At 52.7% G+C, this 22,213-nt stretch overlaps 3 protein-coding genes across 10 annotated transcripts in view; 2 read left to right on the top strand and 1 right to left on the bottom strand.

Moving 5' to 3' along the window:
* Positions 1-727: 727 nt before the first annotated feature.
* Positions 728-11,086, top strand: ARAF (A-Raf proto-oncogene, serine/threonine kinase). 7 transcript variants are annotated; one of them, XM_007104184.4, is made up of 16 exons: positions 728-827; positions 2,155-2,309; positions 2,449-2,552; positions 3,315-3,417; positions 3,505-3,662; positions 3,775-3,873; positions 5,292-5,448; positions 5,553-5,580; positions 5,660-5,805; positions 5,900-6,102; positions 7,824-8,000; positions 8,103-8,149; positions 8,689-8,807; positions 9,046-9,177; positions 10,173-10,307; positions 10,513-11,084. In XM_007104184.4, exons 2-16 carry the CDS (start codon positions 2,214-2,216, stop codon positions 10,645-10,647), a joined length of 1,839 nt encoding a protein of 612 aa, XP_007104246.1. In that variant the 5' UTR covers positions 728-827; positions 2,155-2,213; the 3' UTR covers positions 10,648-11,084. The 7 variants fall into 7 exon arrangements, with proteins under 7 accessions (XP_007104246.1, XP_007104243.1, XP_007104244.1 ...); XM_007104181.4 differs by lacking the exon at positions 728-827 and adding an exon at positions 834-971; XM_007104182.4 differs by lacking the exon at positions 728-827 and adding an exon at positions 834-971 and having other exon boundaries at positions 3,508-3,662; positions 10,513-11,083.
* Positions 11,087-11,238: 152 nt separating this feature from the next.
* SYN1 (synapsin I) overlaps positions 11,239-22,213 on the bottom strand; it is a 43,883-nt gene continuing 32,908 nt past the window's right edge. The window contains exons 6-13 of one of the 2 annotated variants that reach the window (XM_007104188.2): positions 17,281-17,343; positions 16,061-16,203; positions 15,889-15,963; positions 15,698-15,800; positions 14,236-14,385; positions 13,794-13,881; positions 13,104-13,695; positions 11,239-12,143 (exon numbers count right to left, since the gene is read on the bottom strand). In XM_007104188.2, coding sequence (XP_007104250.1) covers positions 12,008-12,143; positions 13,104-13,695; positions 13,794-13,881; positions 14,236-14,385; positions 15,698-15,800; positions 15,889-15,963; positions 16,061-16,203; positions 17,281-17,343 — 1,350 coding nt within the window. In that variant the 3' untranslated portion in view covers positions 11,239-12,007. The remainder of the gene's footprint in view (positions 12,144-13,103; positions 13,696-13,793; positions 13,882-14,235; positions 14,386-15,697; positions 15,801-15,888; positions 15,964-16,060; positions 16,204-17,280; positions 17,344-22,213) is intronic. The other variant, XM_007104190.2, reaches the window with a different exon arrangement.
* TIMP1 (TIMP metallopeptidase inhibitor 1) overlaps positions 21,667-22,213 on the top strand; it is a 3,949-nt gene continuing 3,402 nt past the window's right edge. The window contains exon 1 of the mRNA XM_007104187.3: positions 21,667-21,776. The gene's annotated coding sequence lies outside the window, so the exon portion shown is untranslated. The remainder of the gene's footprint in view (positions 21,777-22,213) is intronic.

The raw sequence follows: 22,213 nt of genomic DNA, 5'->3' as shown, positions 1-22,213 counted from the left end.
AAACTATTTACACGTTTTCTGAAGGAAATACTCCAAGAAAAGGGAGGATGGAAAGTCTCTTTCACTTGTGACACCAGGAAAAATTCAACTTTTAAAAACTTTGTGTTTACCCTACGATACTTCCACACGCTTCCCTGCGTTATGCCCTACTCCAGGTCCACAATTTCCCCTGACCTTCTACTATTAGTCTTTCAAAATCCTTATCAACTCCATTCCTAAAGGAAGCCTCCCCAAACAGCAGGCCGCCACTCCTAGAGCCACAGCCACGGCCACACTAGAGACTCGCTGTTATCAAAGGCTATGACTACAGTCTCTTAGAATTGGAAAACTTTGCAGATATTTGGTCTGATTCTAACCCATTTCAAAGACGGTAAAACTGAGACATAGGAAAATCCCAAATGGGTACTTCGGGCGCTGGGTCACTGGAGCAAAAAGGACGCTTAAGAATCCCCCGCCCAAATTCGGGGATCCCTAAAGTCAGCCCCAGATGACCAAAAAAAAAAAAAAAAAACCCTGCTTGATTCCACTACGGCACTATCGGGGTTAAAGCCCATGGATCGCGGTCTCCTCCCGACTGCGCCTGCGCGAGTCAGGACGTGAGAATTTGCCCTGGACCCTGACGTTTCAGGCAGCCCCTCCTAATGCGGAACACGACCCACATTCCGCCGGTCCTGCCTTGACAGGCGTGACCCTAATCCAATAAGAATGGAGGGCTGAGTCCTCCGGAGCCAATAGCCAAAGTCCGAGGGGCGGTGGAGGCGGACTCTGTAAGGAAACAAGAAGACAGGCCCAAGATGGAGGCGGCGGCGGCTGTAGCGGCGTGACAGGTGAGGGCGGGCCCGGCAGGGTTAGGTTTCTGGAGCGACCGCTGGGCTCGGGTAGGGAGCCGGGACCGAAAGCTCAGCTCCAGGATGGCTGCGCCTGGGCCCCGATGCCCCCCGCCCGGAACCGGAGGAGTGGTTTGACCCGGGGTGAGACCATCGTCGACAACGCGGGGGGGGTGTAAACTGGAATAGGCTGCGGGGGATGGTTTCGCCCGTCGCGTGTGGCAGCGCGCCTGCGCAGAGCTGGAAGGCCCTCGGTGGGCGGGGCCGGGCCGAAAGGGGCTTGGGTTGTGGTGTCTTGTCATGTGCAGTCCCTCTTAACCTCCTTAAGGTATCTGATGATCCTTGCTTACCGACAACGGGGAATGCGTGAAGACGTAGCTCACTTCTAGCTTTCCTTATTCTGGATCAATGTCTAGCCCACTAGGAGAATGTTTGAGGATTCCCCCATTCCTCTTCTTTAACCCTCCCCAGCCTCCTTCCATTATCACCAGTAATATGCCTGAGACCCTTTCATTAGTTGTCAGGGAGAATTTTGGAGCTCCCTCCGCCCCACCCGCGCTTTACCCCCATTTATCTCACTTCAGCCATGTCTGGTGATGCTCCATTACCCTCCTTTCCCCCATGACAGTGTCTGGTGACACCCGTTATCCACTCTTCTTCCCATTACAGTCCCTAGTGACCCCTATTACATCTCCCCTCAGCATAGTGTCTGCTGAGCCTCTATGAACTCCCCATCACAGTCTGGTGACTCCCATTAGCCACCTAACACAGTATCCGTGAACCTACCATCATTACAGTTCAAGGCTTTGGGATGCCCACAGTGCCCTTACGAACACTGTTTGGTGCAATTCCCATTTCCCTCAAACTAAGGGCAGTATCTGATGATCCTCTGTTAGTTTCCCATCACCCTGTCTGTGACTCATCCCACACCACAGCATCTGAACCCCCTTCTCCATTAGAAAGCCAGGGCAGTCTGTTCATGTCCATTACGTACCTGACAGGCCCCAGTGCAGTGCGTGCTGATTCCCTGTTAGTCCCTAGCACGGAGACTTACGTGCTCCTGTGCCCTCCGGGACAGTGTGTGTACCTCTCACTATGTCCTACCCCCCACCCCACCCCGCCCTACGCAGTGAATCCGAGACCTTGGCACTTAAGTGTGAGACAGACAACAGGAGTGGCTGAGCAGAGGAGGAACTGGATCCCTTGGGCTGTGTGGAAATTAGGCTACAAGGGGTGACGTGGAGCTGGGAGATTGAATTTTTGTCCCCTGCCACTTTGCTTCCAGACCATCATTATGGGACCTCTGAATTTTCCCTCTGTCTTCTAGGAGCCCCATGGCACCTGCCCAGCCCCACCTTAGCCCGTCTTGACAAAGTCCTAGGCTCCATGGAGCCACCAAGGGGCCCCCCTGCCAACGGGGCTGAGCCGTCCCGGACAGTGGGCACCGTCAAAGTGTACCTGCCCAACAAGCAACGCACGGTGGTGAGTCTGACGGGAGCAAAACTGGCAAGGGGTGGGCATGGACCCGGTTGTAAATCTTGGATCAGAAAGGTGACATGGGCTGGGAGAGTCAGCTGGGGACCCCACTGAGCGCTGACTCCTCACATCTACACACACACAGGTGACTGTCCGGGATGGCATGAGTGTCTACGACTCTCTAGACAAGGCCCTCAAGGTGCGGGGACTCAATCAGGATTGCTGTGTGGTCTACCGGCTCATCAAGGGGTAAGTGTGGCACCGCCACCTCCAACTGGGCGTGCGGCCTTCCAGCCCCTCCTCAGAGTCATGCGACTCTCCACTCTGCTGTGCAGTCTCCGTTAGTCTTCCCTTCATTCAGTGAATCCGTGAGTGCATCCAGCTTTTGTCTCATTACTTCATTAGTTTATTGGCCTGTAAGGTCAGCAATTCATTTTCTTCTTGGACCCCAGATCCTCACCGTGCTCTGTCGTGTCCTCCCGGAATTCATCTGTTTAATCTTTCACTGTTTTATCAATTTGTCAGCTCTCTCCTTCCTCCGTTTCCTTGTTCTCTGTCTGCTGTGTGGGCCTCGCTGACCTTCCATTTATTCCTCTGTTTTAGAGTTCCTTAACTTTTTTGTATTCAATTCACGCATTGTTTTTTATTTGTTATTTCAGTGCCTCACCAGCTGCTTTGCCAGGGGCTTGCTCAGGACTTCTAAGATTTAGTTGTTTCTTCAGTCTCATTTGCTCCTCGTCTTGTGGCTAAGAGCATGGACTCTTCGCACTGTCCTGCCACTCACAATCCCTTGTGGCTCTGGACAAGTCATTTCATCCCCCTGAGCCTCAGTTTCCCTATACGTAAAATGGGGGTAAGGATAGTCCTAGTTCCTAGAGTTGCTGTACTGAGAATGAAACATGTCATCTATTATTGCATGGATGGCAGGCTTGGAGGGACTTTTGGGGGTTTCCCTTCTTCCCCATGGCCCCTGTCCACCCTCCCACTCACTCCTTTCCATGCCTTCTGCAGGCGAAAGACAGTCACCGCCTGGGACACAGCCATTGCCCCACTGGATGGCGAGGAGCTCATTGTGGAGGTCCTCGAAGACGTCCCCCTGACCATGCACAATTTTGTGAGCGCAGGGTAGAAAGTGGGGGCAGACAGTGGGTGTGGCAGGAGGGTCCCTGACCAGGCCTCAATCTTCTCTACTCTGTGACAGCAGGTACGGAAGACGTTCTTCAGCCTGGCCTTTTGTGACTTCTGCCTTAAGTTTCTGTTCCATGGCTTCCGCTGCCAAACCTGTGGATACAAGTTCCACCAGCATTGTTCCTCCAAGGTCCCCACAGTCTGTGTCGACATGAGTACCAACCGCCGACAGTGAGCCTGGCCTGGGGTGGGCAGGGGCATGGGGAGGACAGAGGCCCAGCCACAAGGCTCTTACAGACAGCTGACCCATGTTCCCTTGCTTTACACCCTGAATGCCCTCAAGGTTCTACCACAGTGTCCAAGATTTGTCCGGAGGCTCCAGACAGCATGAGGCTCCCTCGAACCGCCCCCTGAATGAGCCACTCACCCCTCAGGGTCCCAGGTAGGGAATGCCTTAGCTGAAGGGCTGCTGTCAGAAGAAAAAGATCTGGAGGCCTCCGTAGAGTATAAGCCATACTTAATTCATTTGTTTCCTCCATGAACATTTATTTAGCACCTACAAGTGTGAGTAAGAGCATGGAGCTCTGGGGCCTTGGGTGAGTCCCCTAATCTCTCTGGGCCTTAGTTTTCTCATCTGTAAAGAGCAGATAATGACCACATAGTGTTCTGGTGAGGATTAAATGAATTAAGACATGTCCAATGCTTAGAACAAGATCTGGTATAAGATAAGTTCTTATTAATTATAATATATATCTATATATATGCATCTAACTGCTTAGTTAATTCTTCCAGTATAACCATGCTGAAGCCTTTCCACTTTGAAATACATATTATTTTATCATAAATTCCCTTTCACTTCTCCTTTATGTTAAGTATTATAATACTATAGTATTTCAGTGTTGAAATATATTATTGCTCTAATATATCATGCTCATATGATATGCATTTTATATATCTATATTTTATAATGTCAATATTTATATGATATATTTATGCTATTATGTGTTATGTTGATAATATTTTCATATAATGTAGAACATCAAACATTTTTATGTAATGTATGAAATAGTAAAGTTAGAGCATTATGTTATTTTTAATTATGGGTATATGTGAATAAATTATCTATGAATTGCATTTCAGGATAGTGAAGGGACCATTAAATATTTTTGTAACATTATAATATATTTAGTATATATCATGTATAACAGATGTGTATGTTTAACATATAACATTATTATAATATGTGTAAAGCATTGTAATTTTAATACAGATAACATACTGTATGTTATATAATACATAATATATTTGAATAGTACATATAGTTATACAATATTATATATTACTCTTCCCCCACTATCTGCATGGCTTGCTGTCCTTCCTTTAAGTCTTTGCTCAAATGTCACTTGCTCAGAGAAGCCTTTCCTGACATCACCAGGGACACTTCCTGTCTCCTTATGTTGCTTTATTTTTTGCTTTATTGCACCTATCACCATTGGACATATTAAATATTCTTTGTTTTTTATTTCTCTTTTTTCCTGCTGCAGTCAGCCCCATGAGGGCAAGAACCTTTATTTGTTTTTTGTTTCTTTGTTTTTTTTTTAATTTTAAAATTTTAGTACAGTTCACATCAGCATGCATGTAGAACCTTTATTTGTTTCGCCAACAGTTTTATTTCCACTACCTAGAATGGTATCTGGCACATGGCAGGCACTCAGTCAACGCTTCTTGAACAAATGCATAATAGTAATGACAGTGGACGTTTACTCTGTGTGAGCTAAACACACACTTAGGATGGGGCAGGGTGTGGGCGGTGGTGGCAGCTCTACTGGTTTTCTCATTCACTCGACAGTGATTTCACAGCCTTTCCCCTGCCAGCTCCTGCACCCAGCACCGCGACCCCAAGCACTTCCCCTTCCCTGCCCCAGCCAACGCCCCCCTCCAGCGCATCCGCTCCACATCTACCCCCAACGTCCACATGGTCAGCACCACAGCCCCCATGGACTCCGGCCTCATCCAGGTTGGTGTCGAGGTGGGAGGTCACGGGGGAGCACCGGGCAGAGGAGAGGGCCGTTCCTGTTGTCTTCCATGTCCTCTCCCTGACGCCCAGCCCTCTTCTTCCAGCTCCCTTCCCAGAGTTTCAACACTGACGGTGAGCCCCCCGCTACCTGCACCCTGAGTCCCCCACCGCACCCCACCTGGCTCCACTCACATCCTCTCTGCAACTGCAGCTGCCGGGAATAGAGGTGGTGGCGATGGAACCCCCCGGGGGAGCCCCAGCCCAGCCAGCGTGTCCTCGGGGAGGAAGTCCCCACATTCCAAGTCCCCGTCAGAGCAGCGGGAGCGGAAGTCCTTGGCCGATGACAAGAAGAAAGTGGTGAGCTCCGGGGGGCACCTTTGGTGGGGGCACCGCAGGCCGAGTGATGAGGGGTGTGGGCAGGCCCCTGAGATGCCACTCTTGTGGCCCGCAGAAGAATCTGGGGTACCGGGACTCGGGCTATTACTGGGAGGTGCCACCCAGTGAGGTGCAGCTGCTGAAGAGGATCGGGACGGGCTCGTTTGGGACCGTGTTTCGTGGGCGGTGGCACGGCGATGTGGCCGTGAAGGTGCTCAAGGTGGCCCAACCCACAGCTGAGCAGGCCCAGGCCTTCAAGAACGAGATGCAGGTGCTCAGGTGAGATTGCTCGCGCGCAGGGATGGGGGCAGGGGCGGAGGGCACCGCCTTGGTGCCTCTCTGGGGAAAGGCCATACTGAAGGCACTTCCTGCACATCCCCTGTGTTTGTGTGGTGTTATAACCATAATGGTAAGTTTCTTCTCTATCAGAGAAGCCCCTTTCCCCTGTGGGAAAGGGGTATGTTTAGAGGACCTCTGGTCACATTGGTGTTTGTGTAAATACTGATATTAATTAATGGCTCTGCCTCCAAAATGTGGGTCTTTTCATTTGTCTGCTGTGAAATGGGTATCACTAATGTTACTGTGGTACTTACATCAATAGCATAATGTGAGTTAACTGCATCGCCAGGCAGCCTGGCGTCCTTCCCTCTCCTCTGCTTGTTCTGCATCATGAGTATATGTTTATTGTGTTGCCTTCTTGTTATTAATTATAACAATACCATACTTTAAAGAACAGTATTAGAACTATAATCAGAAACATAATTTAATCATTGTTTGATTAATGATTGTGGTTGCTCTACCTAATATATCATTCATGCTATATTAACCCATCTGTGCTAAGAAACCCTGGCACTCCCTTTTTACCACCCTAGTTCCTACCACTCCTGGGGTTGCCAGTATGGGCTTTCCCCTCTGACAAGTGGGCACAATTATGTTGCAGAGTGGACGTTATCATAATTCCTTGTGCTATTTTAATACTCATCCTCATAATGGATGCCACAGTAAGGAAATTTTCAGTCTCTTCTCCTCTCTATGAAATGGCAATGATTTGAGCAGGCTGTGAATTTGCGTTGTGTTCGTATTGAAACTATAACCTAACTGCTGTGAAGAATACTAACGCGCTGTGAGCAAAATTGCGGAGCATTGTTGATGTTCTTTGCGTGTATGTTACCATTGTAACTGGGCAGTTAATACTTCTATAAGGAATGAAAGTTTTCTTCTAAATGAGGGTGGCTCCATTCATACAGGACAGAGTTTCTGTCAGGTAACCTAGGTACCCAGTAGCGATAATAGCAAGGACAGTGATGTTTTCAGGGTGCTTGCTTGTGTTCAGCTGTTCTAATAAGCACCTTATAGGTTATTTACTCAGATATTCCTCCCAACACCCCTGTCAGGTAGCTCACAGAATTATCACAGTTTTTCAGTTGAGGAAAATGAGGCACAGAGAAGTTAAGTGTCTTCCCTGAGATTGTACAGTGAGTACCCAGGGAAGCCTGGATTGGAACTTAGGATCTAATTTGAGTCCAAATCCCAAGCTCTTTACTTCTAAGCCTCTCATGGTTAACAGGATATAGTCACACATCACTGATATTTTTACCCAGCATTTATCAATATTATGTTGATATATCACTGATGAAGGTTGGCATTCCACTTTATCATCTCAAATGGTCACAGGCTCAGGTCATGGTCAGGGTCAGAGATATGGCAGGTATTGATGATTAAGACACTCCTGGTCAGTAGGGGGTGAGGGGTAATCCCTCCCTCCTGCTTTTGTTGGGAGACTTGGATGAGGAAGCCCAGGCAATAAGTGCCCAGCGTGGAATCATAGCCCAGCAAACATGTCTCACAAATTCATTGAATCTGGCCATAGTCTGGCCCTGAGCCTCCTGAAAGCCAGGGTGGGAATGATGGCAGAAGGCAGCAGTGAACAGCGCCATCCCCAATGCTCAGAAAGTTGCTGTTTACCCTCCCTGCCCTGATACCTCCTGCCCTGCCTGCAGGAAGACACGTCACGTCAACATCTTGCTGTTCATGGGCTTCATGACCCGGCCGGGATTTGCTATCATCACACAGTGGTGCGAGGGCTCCAGTCTCTACCACCACCTGCACGTGGCCGACACACGCTTCGACATGGTCCAGCTCATTGATGTGGCCCGGCAGACTGCCCAGGGCATGGAGTGAGCGTCCTGGCCCAGGGACTAGGGAGGGGGCTGTGGGATATGGGGGTGGGGAGATGAGGTAGCCCCCAGACAATCTGACACCTGCTTGTACCCCAACAGCTACCTCCATGCCAAGAACATCATCCACCGAGATCTCAAGTCTAACAGTATCTACATGTCCCTCTCTAAGGGCTGGGCTGGGGTGGGGGGCATCAAACAGGATGAGGGCTTAGAGGGATGGCTCTTGTGGGAGGCTTTCTGGGGACAAACAGGGAGGGGCACATGTGGCATTTCCCTTTGCCAGGTGCCAGAGCTGTGGCTGGTGAGGGGCCTTTAATGGGAGTCTCTTGGTCAGGAGTCAGGGTTTTGGCTGGTCCAGGTGCTGTTCTTCGGGACTGTGGTCAGGGTCTGAGGAACGGCAGCTGTGGAGGGCGTTAGGGGGAGCTCCTGACCAGTGTCACAGGCATGGTGAGTGTGGGTGCCATTAGAGGAGCTTCCTAGTCAGGAGTCACAGGAGGGCCAAGTGTAGGGGGCATTCATTGGAGCTCCCCACCCAAGTCAAGGTTGTGGCTAGTTTGTGTGACATTGTGGGGCTTCTGGTCAGGGTTAGAGGCATGACTGGTGTGGAGGTGTCAACGAGAGCCTCCCAGTCAGGGTGAGAAGCCTGTCTATTGAGAGTCCCTGTAGTGGCCCTTGACCCTGGTGGACATCTTCCTACATGAGGGGCTCACGGTGAAGATCGGGGACTTCGGCCTGGCCACAGTGAAGACGCGGTGGAGTGGGGCCCAGCCTTTGGAGCAGCCCTCGGGCTCTGTGCTATGGATGGTGAGTTGGGCCAGGCTGGACTGGGGGCATATAGGGACATGGGCTGCTGGGCTAGGATGTGGGAGGCCGAGTGGGGCCGGGGATGCCTGCACCCCTAGGTGTGGGTGTCTGGACTGCTCATGCTTCACCCCGTGTGGGTGGCTCTGAGTTACACCCAGTGTGGCTGGTGGGCTCTGGGCCTATGGGCCAGTCATTTGCTGACCTCCACATTCCTCCTGCCCGGTCCGGCCTATTGAAGGCAGCTGAGGTGATCCGTATGCAGGACCCGAACCCCTACAGCTTCCAGTCGGATGTCTACGCCTATGGGGTTGTGCTCTACGAGCTCATGACCGGCTCGCTGCCTTACAGCCACATTGGCAGCCGTGACCAGGTGAGCCCCATGCCTTACCTGCTATCTCCTAGGCCAAGGCATCCCCTCAGCCTCCAAACCTCAGATCTCCACCTTTGCACAGACCAAGAACACCACACTTCCCCCAGAAACCCCAAGTTTTCTGAGCTGAGGATTCCCAGATTCCTCTGGGTCTTCCGTACCCAGAATTCCCTCCTTCACCCACATCTACTCCTCTGGGTCCTCAAAGTCCAGAATCTCCTGAATCCCTTATACCCAGAATCCCTCTAGGCCCCCAGAAGCCCTCTGGACCCCTAGACACACAGTCCTCTGGCCTGGGTACTCAAACTCTCCAAAGTCCCCAAAGCCCAGAATCCCATTTCTCCCAGAAACAATCCCTTTGTACTTCTGGAATCCTCACAGATACCTACAACCATTCAGGCCTTAGGTATCTGTCAGACTTCAGGGCCCTTGAATCCACAATACTCTAGGCCCCAGACATTTCTCCAGGTTCAAGGCCTGGAATCTCCCAGACCCTCAGAAACCCAGGATCCTGTAGGCTTCACGTACCAATAGTCTTTGGGTCTTGATCACTCACAATCGTACAGACCACGTGGACCCATAGTCCTGTAGGCCCCAGACCTCTACAGAAATACAAACTACTGAGGGCTAGAATCCTTTAGCTTCCTCCAGACCCAGAACTTCATGTTTCCCCCAGAGTCAGTACTTTCTAGGCCCCTAAGCCCACTGGAAACCTGTGGACCCATAATCATCTGGGCCCCGGACACCTACAGTCCTTGACTTCCCCCAAGCTTAAATCCTTCTGTTTTGTAAGCAGAGAATCCTTCTAGAATCCTTCTAAGTCCTCAGAGACCCAGAATCTTTAGATCCACAAGATACCCACAATCCTCTGGGCCCCAATACCCAGAATACCCCAGTTCTCCTAAAAGGAGCCCTCCAGGTCCCTCAAGACCCAGAATTCCCTGGGCTTCCCAGCCCAGACCCCCAGATCACCCCATTCCTGTCCCCCCTCCCAGATTATCTTTATGGTGGGCCGTGGCTATCTGTCCCCGGACCTCAGCAAAATCTCCAGCAACTGCCCCAAGGCCATGAGGCGCCTGCTGTCTGACTGCCTCAAGTTCCAGCGGGAGGAGCGGCCCCTCTTTCCCCAGGTGGGCCGAGGAGGAGGGCTGGACACCCTGGGGAGGGAGCCTCTGAGGAGAAGGACTCTGAGGTGTGAATGTGAACTGTGTTGTGTTCAAGGCTCCGAGGTGTACAATGTGTGTGAGTGTGTGCCTCCCCATTAGGTTGGGGTCTGGGGGTGTCGGGGTGCCCACGTGGCTCTGGACACCTCTCCTCACCCGCCCCTGCCCCCAGATCCTGGCCACGATTGAGCTGCTGCAGCGGTCACTCCCCAAGATTGAGCGGAGTGCCTCCGAACCCTCCTTGCACCGTACCCAGGCTGATGAGTTGCCTGCCTGCCTACTCAGCGCAGCCCGCCTTGTGCCTTAGGCCCCACCCCCAGCCACCAGGGAGCCAATCTCAACCTGCCACGCCAAGGAGCCCTGCCCACCAACCAATCAATGTTCTGTCTCTGCCCCGTTACTGCCTCAGGATCCCCCATCCCTGCCCTGGGAGATGAGGGTGTGCCCATGTACTTTTCAAGTTCCTCTGGAAATGGGGGACCCTCAAAGACCGAGACCCCTGCCTCCTCCATAATTCGGTTTCCTCTTGGCTTTGGTGATACTTCTAAATTCGGGAGCTCCTCCATCTCCAACGGCTGGGATTTGTGGCAGGGATTCCACTCAGAACCTCTCTGGAATTTGTGCCTGATGTGCCTTCCACTGGATTTTGGGGTCCCCAGCACCCCATGTGGATTTGGGGGGGTCCCCTCTGTCTCTCCCACCATTCAAGGACTCCCCTCTTTCTTCACCAAGAAGCACAGAATTCTGCTGGGCCTTTGCTTGTTTATTTTTCTTCCCGACTCTTCTCATGGGGTTCAGAGCCGCTGAGGGGTGAGGGTGAGTCCAGGCAAGGGTTGGAGGTTGGGGGGAGGTGCAGACCACACAAACAGCGCCACTGCACGCATCACCACAGGCGGCACGATGAACGAGGACCACATATGCCAAGCACGGCACGAGAGGAGGCCACGTCAGTCACAGACACAGACATCACTGCAAAGGTGGGGAAGTGGGGGACCACTGGCCTGTGTGCAAAGGATTCTGGGAGGATGGGTGGAGTTTGCATATTTAAAGACAGCTGTCAGAGGCAGGAGAGTGGGGCAGGGGTCCCTGCGGAACTGAGGGGTCCTAGCAGTGGGAGGAGCTCCCAGTGTGTTGAGTGGGGTTGGTTGGGGGGGGTGGTGAAGGGAAATCCTTGGGGAGCTGGGTGGGGGCAGTTGAAGAGGTGGATCTCCAGAGCTGGGAGATCCATAGAAAGGGTCTCAAAGGTAGGGGTTTCTTAAGGATTTGGGAAATTTTGATGGGGAACAAGGTGTGCTTGAGAGATCTGGTACCAGGAGTGGGGTTTTCCAGGAATTTCAGGGCTCTGGGAGGGGTTGCCTGGTGTTTGGGAGCTTCCAGAAAGGAAAATGCACTCTGAGGGCACCAGGAGTGGAGGTCTTCAGGGATTTGGAGGTTCTAAAACTGAGAAGTAGGTCTCAGTTTTTGAAAGGACTTGGGAATTCTAAATATAAGAACTGGATTTAGGACCAGGAGTGACGTTTCCCCAGGGACTTGGGCTTTCTGAGGAGAAGAGGGACCCTGGCGATCCAGGAGAGGGCTTCTCAAGGGATGAGATTCCAAAAGTGAGAAATAGATTCAGGGCCCAGACACGGGTTGCCCAGGGATTTGGGGGCTCTCAGGGTGGGGTGTCAGTCGGAGAAGAGGCTGGCGAAAGACTTCCTCAGGCTGCGGATGGTCTCAGCTTTCACCTCGTCCTGGCTAAGGCTGGGCCTGGGCGGGGCTGGCTCTGGAAGGTTGAAGGCATTGGTCAGAGACTGGGATTTGCTAGAGAGAAACAAGGTGGAGGCGTGGGAGGAAGGGGGGGAGAGGAAGGGAGGAGGGGGAGAGAAACACAACGTTACCCCAGGCCCGGCCCCAGCCCTGCCCCTCTGGTCCTGGGGCTGTGCCTGTGACCCTCCCACCCCCCAGCACGGGCCTGGACCCTGAGGGAGTCTCAGGACGAATGGAGGAGCCCTGGGCCAGGCTGGGAGGACTTGGATCCAAGGTGAAGAAGCCTGGGATTGATGGGAAGAGTTCTGGGCTGAATCTTCTCTTATAATTCTAGGCTAGATTGGGAGGAGTTTGATATAAAGGTGACGATGGGCAGGGAGGTTTCCAGTCTAAGGGTGAGGAGTCCAGAAAAGGGGGGGCGGTGCTTGGACCAAGGACAGGCTGGAAGGGGCACATCTAAGGGGGAGCAGTTGGGTGGGGCAGGGAGGACTTCTGAGCTAAGAGAGGAGGTCTGGAATGGACCAGAAGAGGCAGAGAGGATGGTGTGATTTGGGAGGAGACTGAGATGGGCCAGAAGGGAGCCTAGACTGTAGGAAAAGCATGAGCACGACTGGGAAGAGTGAAGTGACATAGGAGGACTGTGGATTGGGCTGGGAGGAGTTTGCGGGTTCGGCTGGGGGGGAGTCAGGTTGGGCAGGAGGAGGATGAGTTTGGCAGGGAAGTACTGAAGGAGGGTCAGCAAGGCGCCTGGGGTGGGCCGAGAGGAGCTGGGCTGGGGGGCTTCCCCAGGGCCTACTGGGAGGATTCTGCACTTCAAAGGGGCTTTCTCTGGGATGGAGGGCAGGAGCCTCTGTGAACCGGGAGGGGTCTGGCCCAGACTGGGACTGGAGAGAGAGCTCTCAGGAGCCCTGTACAGGACCTGGGTCTGAGGAGCCTGGGAGCTGGGGCTGCCCTCCAGGTGCAGGAGCGCATTCTGTGAGCAGCAAGGCGAGGGCTGCTGTGGGGTCCCCTTACTTGAGCTGGGGGTGTGGGGGTCCCCCGGCAGCGGCGGTGGCAGGTGGTGGCACGTCCTGGCTGGGTTTCTGGGCCAGCTGTGGCTTGGTGGGACGTCCAGCGGGGCCCGAGCCACTGGGTCGAGGCTGCTGCGTGGTGGGTGGCCCAGTGCGGGGCATGGGACCCGCCTGGCTGGCCTGGCGTGTGGGGCCAGCAGGGCCTGGGGGTTTCTGGGGTGGGCCCTGGCGCTGCTGACCACCCGGTGGAGCCCCTGAGGCCTTTGGCGGAGCCTGACCAGAGGCCGTTGTCTGACGAGTAGCCTGTGGGGGGCCTGCCTGGCGCTGGGGAGAGGGGGAGGCGGGAGGGCGGGCTGCTGGAGGTGCCCCGGTGCCTCCCGCCACTGGCCGGGATTGGCGGCCTTGACCCTGGGGCAGCGGTGTGGCCTGGGACGCAGGCTGCTGGGGCGCTGATGTGGGACTCGGTAGGCGCTGGGGCAGGGGGCTGCCAGCTGGGGGTCCAAGGCCCGAAAGGTGCTGCTGACCCTGCGGGGTCGGGCGCTGCTGCAGCGGGGGTCCCTGGCGTTGGGGGCCTGGGCCCGGCTGTGGAGGGCCGCCTGAGGGACAGAGAGAAAGTGCACACGTGAGAGCGAGCAAGTGAGAGGTGGAGGGCTGCCGGCAGGGTCGGGGCCCAGGAAGCTGGCCCCTCACTTACCCTGTGGCGGGGGTCGTTGCTGAGCTGGGGGCCCCGCGGGCTGCTGGGAGGTCTGGCGGCCCAAGGGCAGGGCCCCTGGGGACGGAGTCTGTGGCAGAGGAGTGGAGCAGGAGAGGTTAAAAATAGTTACCAGCCGGTGGAGCATCAGGCAATCAGAATGACATGGGTTCCCTGTGTGCTGGGTGTTGCCTCATTTGTGGCTGAGCTGAGGGGATGGCAGGTTGTGGGGTGCGGGACTCATTCCGAGGGGAGGGGTCAGGAGGCACTCAGGGAAGTCAGGGTAGCAGCTATTTATCATTTTTTAAAATAGTTGGTAACTGCTGCGACACGGGTGCGTCATGGTGATGCCCTTAGCCTGCTGATTATCAGCTCTGTGACACAGTATGACCAAGGGCTGGCCTGCCCGCCACTAGCCTCCAAGGGCCAGAGCCAGGGGCCTGACCTGGCTGTGGGAGCCCCTGCCGGGAGAGGCATCCCGCTGCCGCTGCTGCCGGGGCAGGGCCTGGGCCATCTTGTTGACCACAAGCTCTACGATGAGTTGCTTGTCTTCATCCTGGTGGTCACCGATGAGCGGCATGGAGGAGCCCACCACCTGGGGGAGGAGAAGGGATCCAGTGAGAAGAGAAGCAGGAAGTGCATGGGAGGGTGACGAGGACGAAGTGCTGTAAGTTGGGAAAAGGCATGACTGGCGGCGGCCCAGGAAACCAACTTCAGTATGAGAAGCACTGATTACGCAGTGTGGGGAAGGCTTGTCTTTTACAAGATACCTTACAGTTTAGGACATACTGGCAGGGGTGAGCTAATGAGGGCCTACCGGCCAAATCCGGCCCAGCACCTGTTTCTGTGCAGCCCCAGGCCCTGGAGCTAAGGATGGGTTTTACATTTTGTAATGATTGAAAAAAAAATCAAAAGATTTCATGACGTGAAAATTATATGAAATTTAAATTTCATTGTCCATAAACCAAGTTTCATGGGAACACAGCCACCCTTACTTTCTTGCCGTATCGTCTGTGGCTGCTCTTGCAGATTGAGGAGCTGCACTAGAGACTGTATGGCCCACAAAGCCTAAAATACGCACCGTCTGGCCTCGACGGAAAACGTTTCCCAATCCCTGCTTTATTAGTTTGCTAGGTGCTGTGTGTTTTACAAAGAGCTTTGTGGTTTACATGGTACTTTACAGTTTAGAAAGCTCCTTGCCCTTTACAAAGGATTGTTACATATATGGTGTGTTTAGACTTTGGAAAGTGCTTTGCAAAGGGCACCACTGTTTACAAGATGCTTTACCATGTATAAAGCGCTACCGTTTACCATGCACTCAGAATTTTCAAGGTATTTTACAGTTTGCAAATTGCTTTACTGTTTACCGGGGACACTGCTGCTTATAAAGAGCTTTAGAATTTTGAAAGCGCTTTGCTTCAATAACGAAGATTTCCCAGTTTACAGAGCTCCTCTTTAAAATAATTTTATAAAGCACTTTGCTGTTCACCAAGCAGTACCTTCCTAAGGTACTTTACAGTTTACAGAATGCTTTAGTATCAACTACCACTCTCTATAAAGTTCTTTATAGCTTACAAAGTACTTTGCTGTTGGCCAAGTACAAATTCACAAAACACTTTAAAGATTACTAAGTGCTTGGTCATTCACCAGAATGTCTCAGTTCACAGAGGATGTTATAGCTTAACAAGTGTTTTGCTCTTCACTAAAGATGTCCAAGTTCACAGAGCAGTTTAGAATTTACTAAGTATTTTGCCATTTGCCAGGGATGTCCCGGTTCACAAGGCACTTTACAGTTTTACATTTTGCCATTCGCTGAGGGCTTTCTAGGCCCTGGCGTGCTTCACAGTGTTGCTGCCCTGTACCTGCTCCCCCCTCTGTGCCCCCACAAAATTCTGGGGTGCTCCTACCTCAATGATGTGATCCCTTCCATCCTTGCCATGCAGCGCTTCCACTGCGCAGATGTCCAGTCCCCCAAAGATCTCTGAGCACGTGTCCACCCACAGCTTGTACCTGCCAAGACACAAGGCAAGGAAGCCTGTCAGTGCCTGGTCTGGGCGGCCACACTTCTACCGCCCACCCCCGAGTTCAGTCCGCCCACCTGTCAGACATGGCAATCTGCTCGAGCATCGCAGAGCCGGTGTTGGTCTTCCAGTTTCCTGACACTGACGTCCTCCTGGAGAGTAAGAGGAGACAGGAGAGAGGCTTTGGGGGCCTGGGCTGCACAAGGCAGGGCAGGGGACCCCTACCCAGGCCTTGGTCTCCTTACTCACATGTAGGCCTTGTAGTTTTGCCCAATCTTCTGGACGCGCACATCATATTTGGCATCAATGAAGGGCTCGGCAGTGGCATATGTCTTGGTCAGTGCCACGACACTTGCAATGTCCTGGAAGTCGTGCTGGTTGTCCACCTTGACCTGTGGGAGTAGGGTGGGGAGCAGGGCCTGGTCAGGAGGGGGCGGCAGTCGGGCTGCCTTAGGGCAAATGACACAGGTGAGGTGAGTGCACAGAAATTCGGTGCACACCCCAAGGCACTCAAGCATGCATGAATTCTGGGTCTCCTGGTTTTTACATGTACACACAGACACCAGATTGGGTGTCTACAACTCTGTGAACACACAAAACCCGATTTTTAGACTTGTTTACTTTAAATGGTTAAGTTGTATGTTATGTGAATTATATCTCAATAAAGCTGTGGGAAAATTGTGTGTATATACAGTATATGCATGTGGGCACCCAGACAAAATCAGTTGTACACACAATATATAAACATACAGAAGCATGGACACACTCAAACATACAAATTACAAGTCTGCTTTCTATGGACACACAGACAAAATCGGATGGACAGCATACAGGACCCCAAGACCCTTGAATGTAAAAGATGATGTAGTGTGTGTTCAACACAGAGGCCTGCCTATATACAGACACAGTGCTGGATACACTAACAAAATAACAGGACACACAAAACTGGCTGAACGCATGATAGAAAACTGGGCCACCAAAATGTAAGAATATGAGGAAAAATACAAATAGATAAAGGACACACAATTATACAGAATTATTGTGTGCACTGAATACACAATATACTTCTAACATGCATACCTTCTCGGAGATACTGTGGGTTCAGTTCCGGACCACCGCAATAAAGCGAAGGTCACAATAAAGCAAGTCGCACAAATTTTTTGGTTTCCCAGTGCATATAAAAGTTATGCTTATACTGTAATCTGTTAAGCGTGCAATACATCTAAGTGTCTAAGAAAAACAATGTACATACCTTAATTTAAAAATACTTTATTGCTAAAAGATGCTAACCATCATCTGACAACGCAGGGTTGTCACGAACCTTCAGTTTGTTAAAAAAATGTAGTATCTGTGAAGCGCAATAAAGCGAAGTACAATAAAACGAGGTATGCCTGTACTTATATCCGCACAATGCCAGGAACATGCGTCATTTACAAGCACGCACATACAAAGCCCACCCGGGGACTTACCTTACCCATCCCAGAGTGTGCGTGCCCCATCTTCACAACCACAGGGTACGTTGTGCTGCTGAGCTGGTAGGGTGGAAAGGGAGAGCATGGTCAGGGCAGGAGGGCTGACAGCCATGGCTGGGGGTGGTGCTGAGGGGAGCCCATCCAGCGGGAGCCACACTGAGAGCAATTTTCCCAGAAGAGGTGGGTCGGAGCCAGCCAGCCACCAGCTGGGGGTCACACAGTACCTCGGAGCCCAGAATTGAATCCAGAGCCCTGCCTGCCTGTCCCTCCCTCCACCACCCCCAAGTCCAAGACTTCCCGCCTCTGCTTTCCTGGGCAGAGGCATGGGATAGGGGTGGGGGACTTTTCCGGAAAAGGGAAAGTTTGTTTTTACAGTGAATGGATGATAGAGAAGTGAGTGTGTGCGTGTGCGTGCAAGGGGGTGTAGTGGCAAGCATGTAGCAACTGGACCCCTCAGCCAGGCCTTGTGTGTGTCTCCTCCACACACATACACAACCCAGAGACACACAAACCCTCAGAACTCAGATCTACACAGCCAAACCCAGAGCTTCCCACACATGCTGAGACCCACGCACGGAGACCCTCACAGCCAGCCAGCCAGCCCAGCAGCACACACTCAACACTCGTAGACACGCAATCAACACTTTCGGGCAGAGACATACACACAGCCCTCCTCCTCTCACCCAAATCCACGTAACAGAGGGACACACAACACGAAGGTTATCCATGCAACACAGAGACGAACAACCCTCAGAGGCACAGCCACAGAATGCAGAGGCACACACAACTCTGACAGGCACACACAACAGAACTGGGCACATATTCAACACTGACAGATACACATGCAACGCTCCTAGGCATACGCACAACAAACAGAAGGACCCACACCACATGGACAGGTATACACACATCTAGGTAGTCACACTTCTAGGTATTCACAGAACCACCGAGACCCACAACACAGAGACTCATACTCCTGGGTACACGCAAAGTGTATGCAGGGACGCACACAGAAAAAACGTGCCTTGCCATATATACAGATGGAGAGGCATGCACACAACCAGAGACACCCACAGCCTCCTAAGTACATGGACAACACCCCGGGGTGTGTACATGCACACACACTCACATTCAGGCGTGGGGATACCGCAAGTCGCCCCCAACCCTGGGTGGAGCAGAGGGGACCTAGTTGGCCGACCCCAGCGCCACCATACACGGATGAACATGCAGGGCTTCGCCCTTCCTCCTCTGTGCGGACAGGGGTGACAGGGTAGAGGATGGCATTCCCGGAGGGGCTGCTGGGGCGGTGGCGGTTCCCAGTTCCCGAAAGGCACAGGAAGCCCACAGGGTCAGGGTGGCCGATTGACCTTCAGGCCTCACCCTCCCTCTGCACACCCCCCCACCTTCCTCATTTCCCAAATGACTGGCGTCATGTCATGATGGGGCGCTGAGAGGCACTGAGTTGTTACCGGGATGCTCTGATTAGCATCCCAGGGAAACCAGGCTGGAATGGCAGGTGATGTAACACAGGCACACACGCAGCTCACAGAGGTGACAGCACATCCTCAATTCCATTCGCAACCCAGACCTGTTTTACAGGGGCAGGCACAACTCCAGAAGCAGCACAAAACATACTCGGCTCGGGACTTCCCTGGTGCCGCAGTGGTTAGTCATCTGCCTGCCAATGCAGGGGACACGGGTTCGAGCCCCGTTCTGGGAAAATCCCACATGCTGCGGGGCAACTAAGCCCCGTGCACCACAACTACTGAGCCCACATGCCACAACTACTGAGCCCGCATGCCACAACTACTGAGCCTGCGTGCCACAACTACTGAAGACCGTGCGCCTAGAGCCCGTGCTCCGCAACAAGAGAAGCTACCACAATGAGAAGCCCCATGCACTGCAACGAAGAGGAGCCCCCGCTCGCCGCAACTACAGAAAGCCGGCGCGCAGCAGCGAAGACCCAATGCAGCCAAAAATAATAAATAAATAATACAATTTTAAAAAACACTAACAAAAAAACCATACTGGGCTCAAGTACACTCAAGTACACACACACACACACACACACACACCACAGAGGGGCACACACCACCTAAAGGCACACACGCAACCCTCAGAGGCAGAGACACAGCAGGAAACTGTGTGCAAGCACACACGCACACTGCCCCCCGCCCCGAGGTTTTCAGGCTCTTTTCATAAACCTTCCTTGTTTTCTCTGGACCTGAGCCTGAACACAACACTGTGTATATGTGTATGCGTGTGCCCACACATGTGTGCATGCAGGGAGCTCTGAACACTGGGATCCCCTGGCCAACCCGAGGTTTGAATCTTGGCCTCTCCTCTTCCTAAGGCCATGTTCAACCCCAGGCAGGTCACTTAACCCTCTCTGGGCCTCAGTTTCCTGATCTGTATAAAGGGTACAATCAGGCCCAAGCACTCGGTGTGTGTGGGGACTGCCAGGTGTCTGCTGTGAACACCCAGCTGGACGCCCCCCCCCGCCCCGACACCCATCCAGCTCGCCAGGTGGCCATACAGCCAGACACCCATCCATGAAACCCCACCAGTTTCAAAACCTGCACAATAACCCGGGTCCACACAACCCCTCACATGTAGACAGTGGGCAAAACTCTGTGCTGACTCAGGTTTCAAAGTCATGATGCTGCAGCAGGACTTACCCTGCCCTAACTTCTCCTTTTGCACCCACCACTGACTTAGCCCCTGTCTCATTCACTCATTCCCCACTTTCACAATCAGCTTCTCCAGATCCCCGGTTTACTTCTCTTCCCCCTTACCTGGTCCTGCCTGCCCCCACAACAGAGTCATTTCTTCACTCTCCTCCCTGGGCAGATCACTTGACCCCTTTGTGTATCTCATTTTCCTCATTGGTATAATGAGAACATGAACAGTCTCTAACTCACAGATGTTGTGAGGAACACATTAGTTATTTCGGGCAAAATGCTTAGCACAGTATCTGGCACACAGGAAGCCTCCATCCTCAAAAGGTGTTGGGCACTATTATTATTATTGGTTTAATATCCCTAGGTTAGCCAATATTAATTAACAAGGAGGTAATCGGGATTGACTGACAGATAAAGTACTTCCAAAGATTTTAGAGCCGTGTTTGATACATAGTAATAGTAATCACTTCGTAGTGCTGGCGGTAGTTTCTGTTGCAGTGGTAGTGTTGGTGGTGATGGTTGTGCTAACCACTCTGAGTTAATCAAGCTTAATTAGCAAGAGGGCAATGGGGATTGGATGAGAGAACTACACAAAGGCTTCAGGGCACAGTACACAGTAAGCGCTCCATAAGTGGCTCCTATCATCACTACCATCATCATTATTATTATTGGCCTGTCCTCCCTGACCTAACCAAGGATGTTAATCGGCCCTCAGAGCCCTTTCCCAGGACCCCAGGGAAGATTCAGGCAGCATCTGGAAGCTGATGGACAGAGATTGCCTCACACTGACCCCCACCAGGGGCGTGGGAGGGTTGGTGGGGAAGGGGCAGGGCAGGATGGGAGGGCATCAGTTTTCTACTGACTCACTGGCCTCTTTCACCACCATTCAACTCCCCCCACCCCAATGCTCATTCATTCACCAGCGACCTCCCCACTTGCCAGGACTGTACCCAGCCTGGGTTAAGATCCTGGGGCCAGTTAGCCTAGGTTCAAATCCCAGCCATGCCCTGTGGTCCTGGGAAAGTTCTTCAATTCCTCTCTGCCTCGTCTGCGAAATGGGAATAATACCGATAACCACCTCAGAGGCTTATCGTAAGCTTTAAGTGAGATAAATTATGCCGAGTGCCACCCGGTACACAGTTGGTGCTATATAAATGCTATTTGCCTGTGTTTTTTTTTTTTTTGAGAAGGGGTAAGACCCAGGCTCTGGCTCCATCCAGGTCTCCTGAGTTCCAATCCCAGTTCTGCCACTTATTAACTGTGACCTTGGATAAATCACTTAACCTCTCTGTGCCTCAGTTTCCCCACCTTGTATCCTTCCTCCATTCACCTGCCCTATCTCCCTCCACTGCTTCTACTTGTTTGCTCTCTGCCCCTCACCGCCCCCCCCAAAACACAGTAGGTGCACAAGAAATGCTTATTGAAGGAATGAACTAATCTGGGCTTTAGCCATGGGGATTTTCGGGAATGTGGGTGATCGGATAGATTTTGGAGACTTTAGGGAATTGCACTGGGTGGAATCCTGCCTGTAAGCCCTCCGTGAGACCGCCTGACGTGGAGATGGGGGAGGGGGATGGTCAGGACGAGGCTCACGGGAGGGAGAGGAGGAGGGTGCATCTCCTTTTCGGCAGCCCAGGGCCCGCCCCTTGGCCTCCACGGATGGTGGGCGGATGAGTAATGCATCCAGGAAGCCTGGAGGCCTGTGGTTTCCTACCAGCTGCCACCCCGCCCCTCGCTTGGATATTTATCCTCCGCTGCTCCGGCCCTGCCGCCATCGCCGAAGACCCAGGTCCCAGAGAGGCTACACCAGAGGTAGGCAGGGGCTTGGGCGGCCCTCAGGGCCTGGAACTGGGCTGGAGCTTTCCTGCCTGATGATACTCGGCTGCTCAGCCTGGCCAGCGGGTACCGGGAGCCTAGGCTGGTCCAGGGGAAGAGGGTGGGGGGCTGGAACTGCTCTCCCAATCCCGACACTCCAAATTCCTTTGAACCCCTGACATCCATCCTCAGCTCCCCAAAAGCCATGAGCCCCTAATGTCAGATGACTCCCAAGCTGCCAACTCCTCTAAATTCCCTCCCTGTCCCCCAGCAACCCAAACCCCTGATGCTCCCTAAACTCCCCCAGCCTCCCAAATCTCTAAACTCAAAGCTTCCTCTGAACCCAAATCCCTCAGGCACTCCCACCCCCTTAAGCCCCCAAACTCTGTCAACTCCCTAAATCCCCAACTTCCTCCAAATTTCTCAACTTCCCT

The sequence above is a fragment of the Physeter macrocephalus genome, chromosome 21 (genome assembly GCF_002837175.3).
Source record: "Physeter macrocephalus isolate SW-GA chromosome 21, ASM283717v5, whole genome shotgun sequence".
NCBI classification, from domain to species: domain Eukaryota; kingdom Metazoa; phylum Chordata; class Mammalia; order Artiodactyla; family Physeteridae; genus Physeter; species Physeter macrocephalus.
Note: the sequence above shows the minus strand (reverse complement) of the source record. Positions and strands in the feature narration are given on the sequence as shown.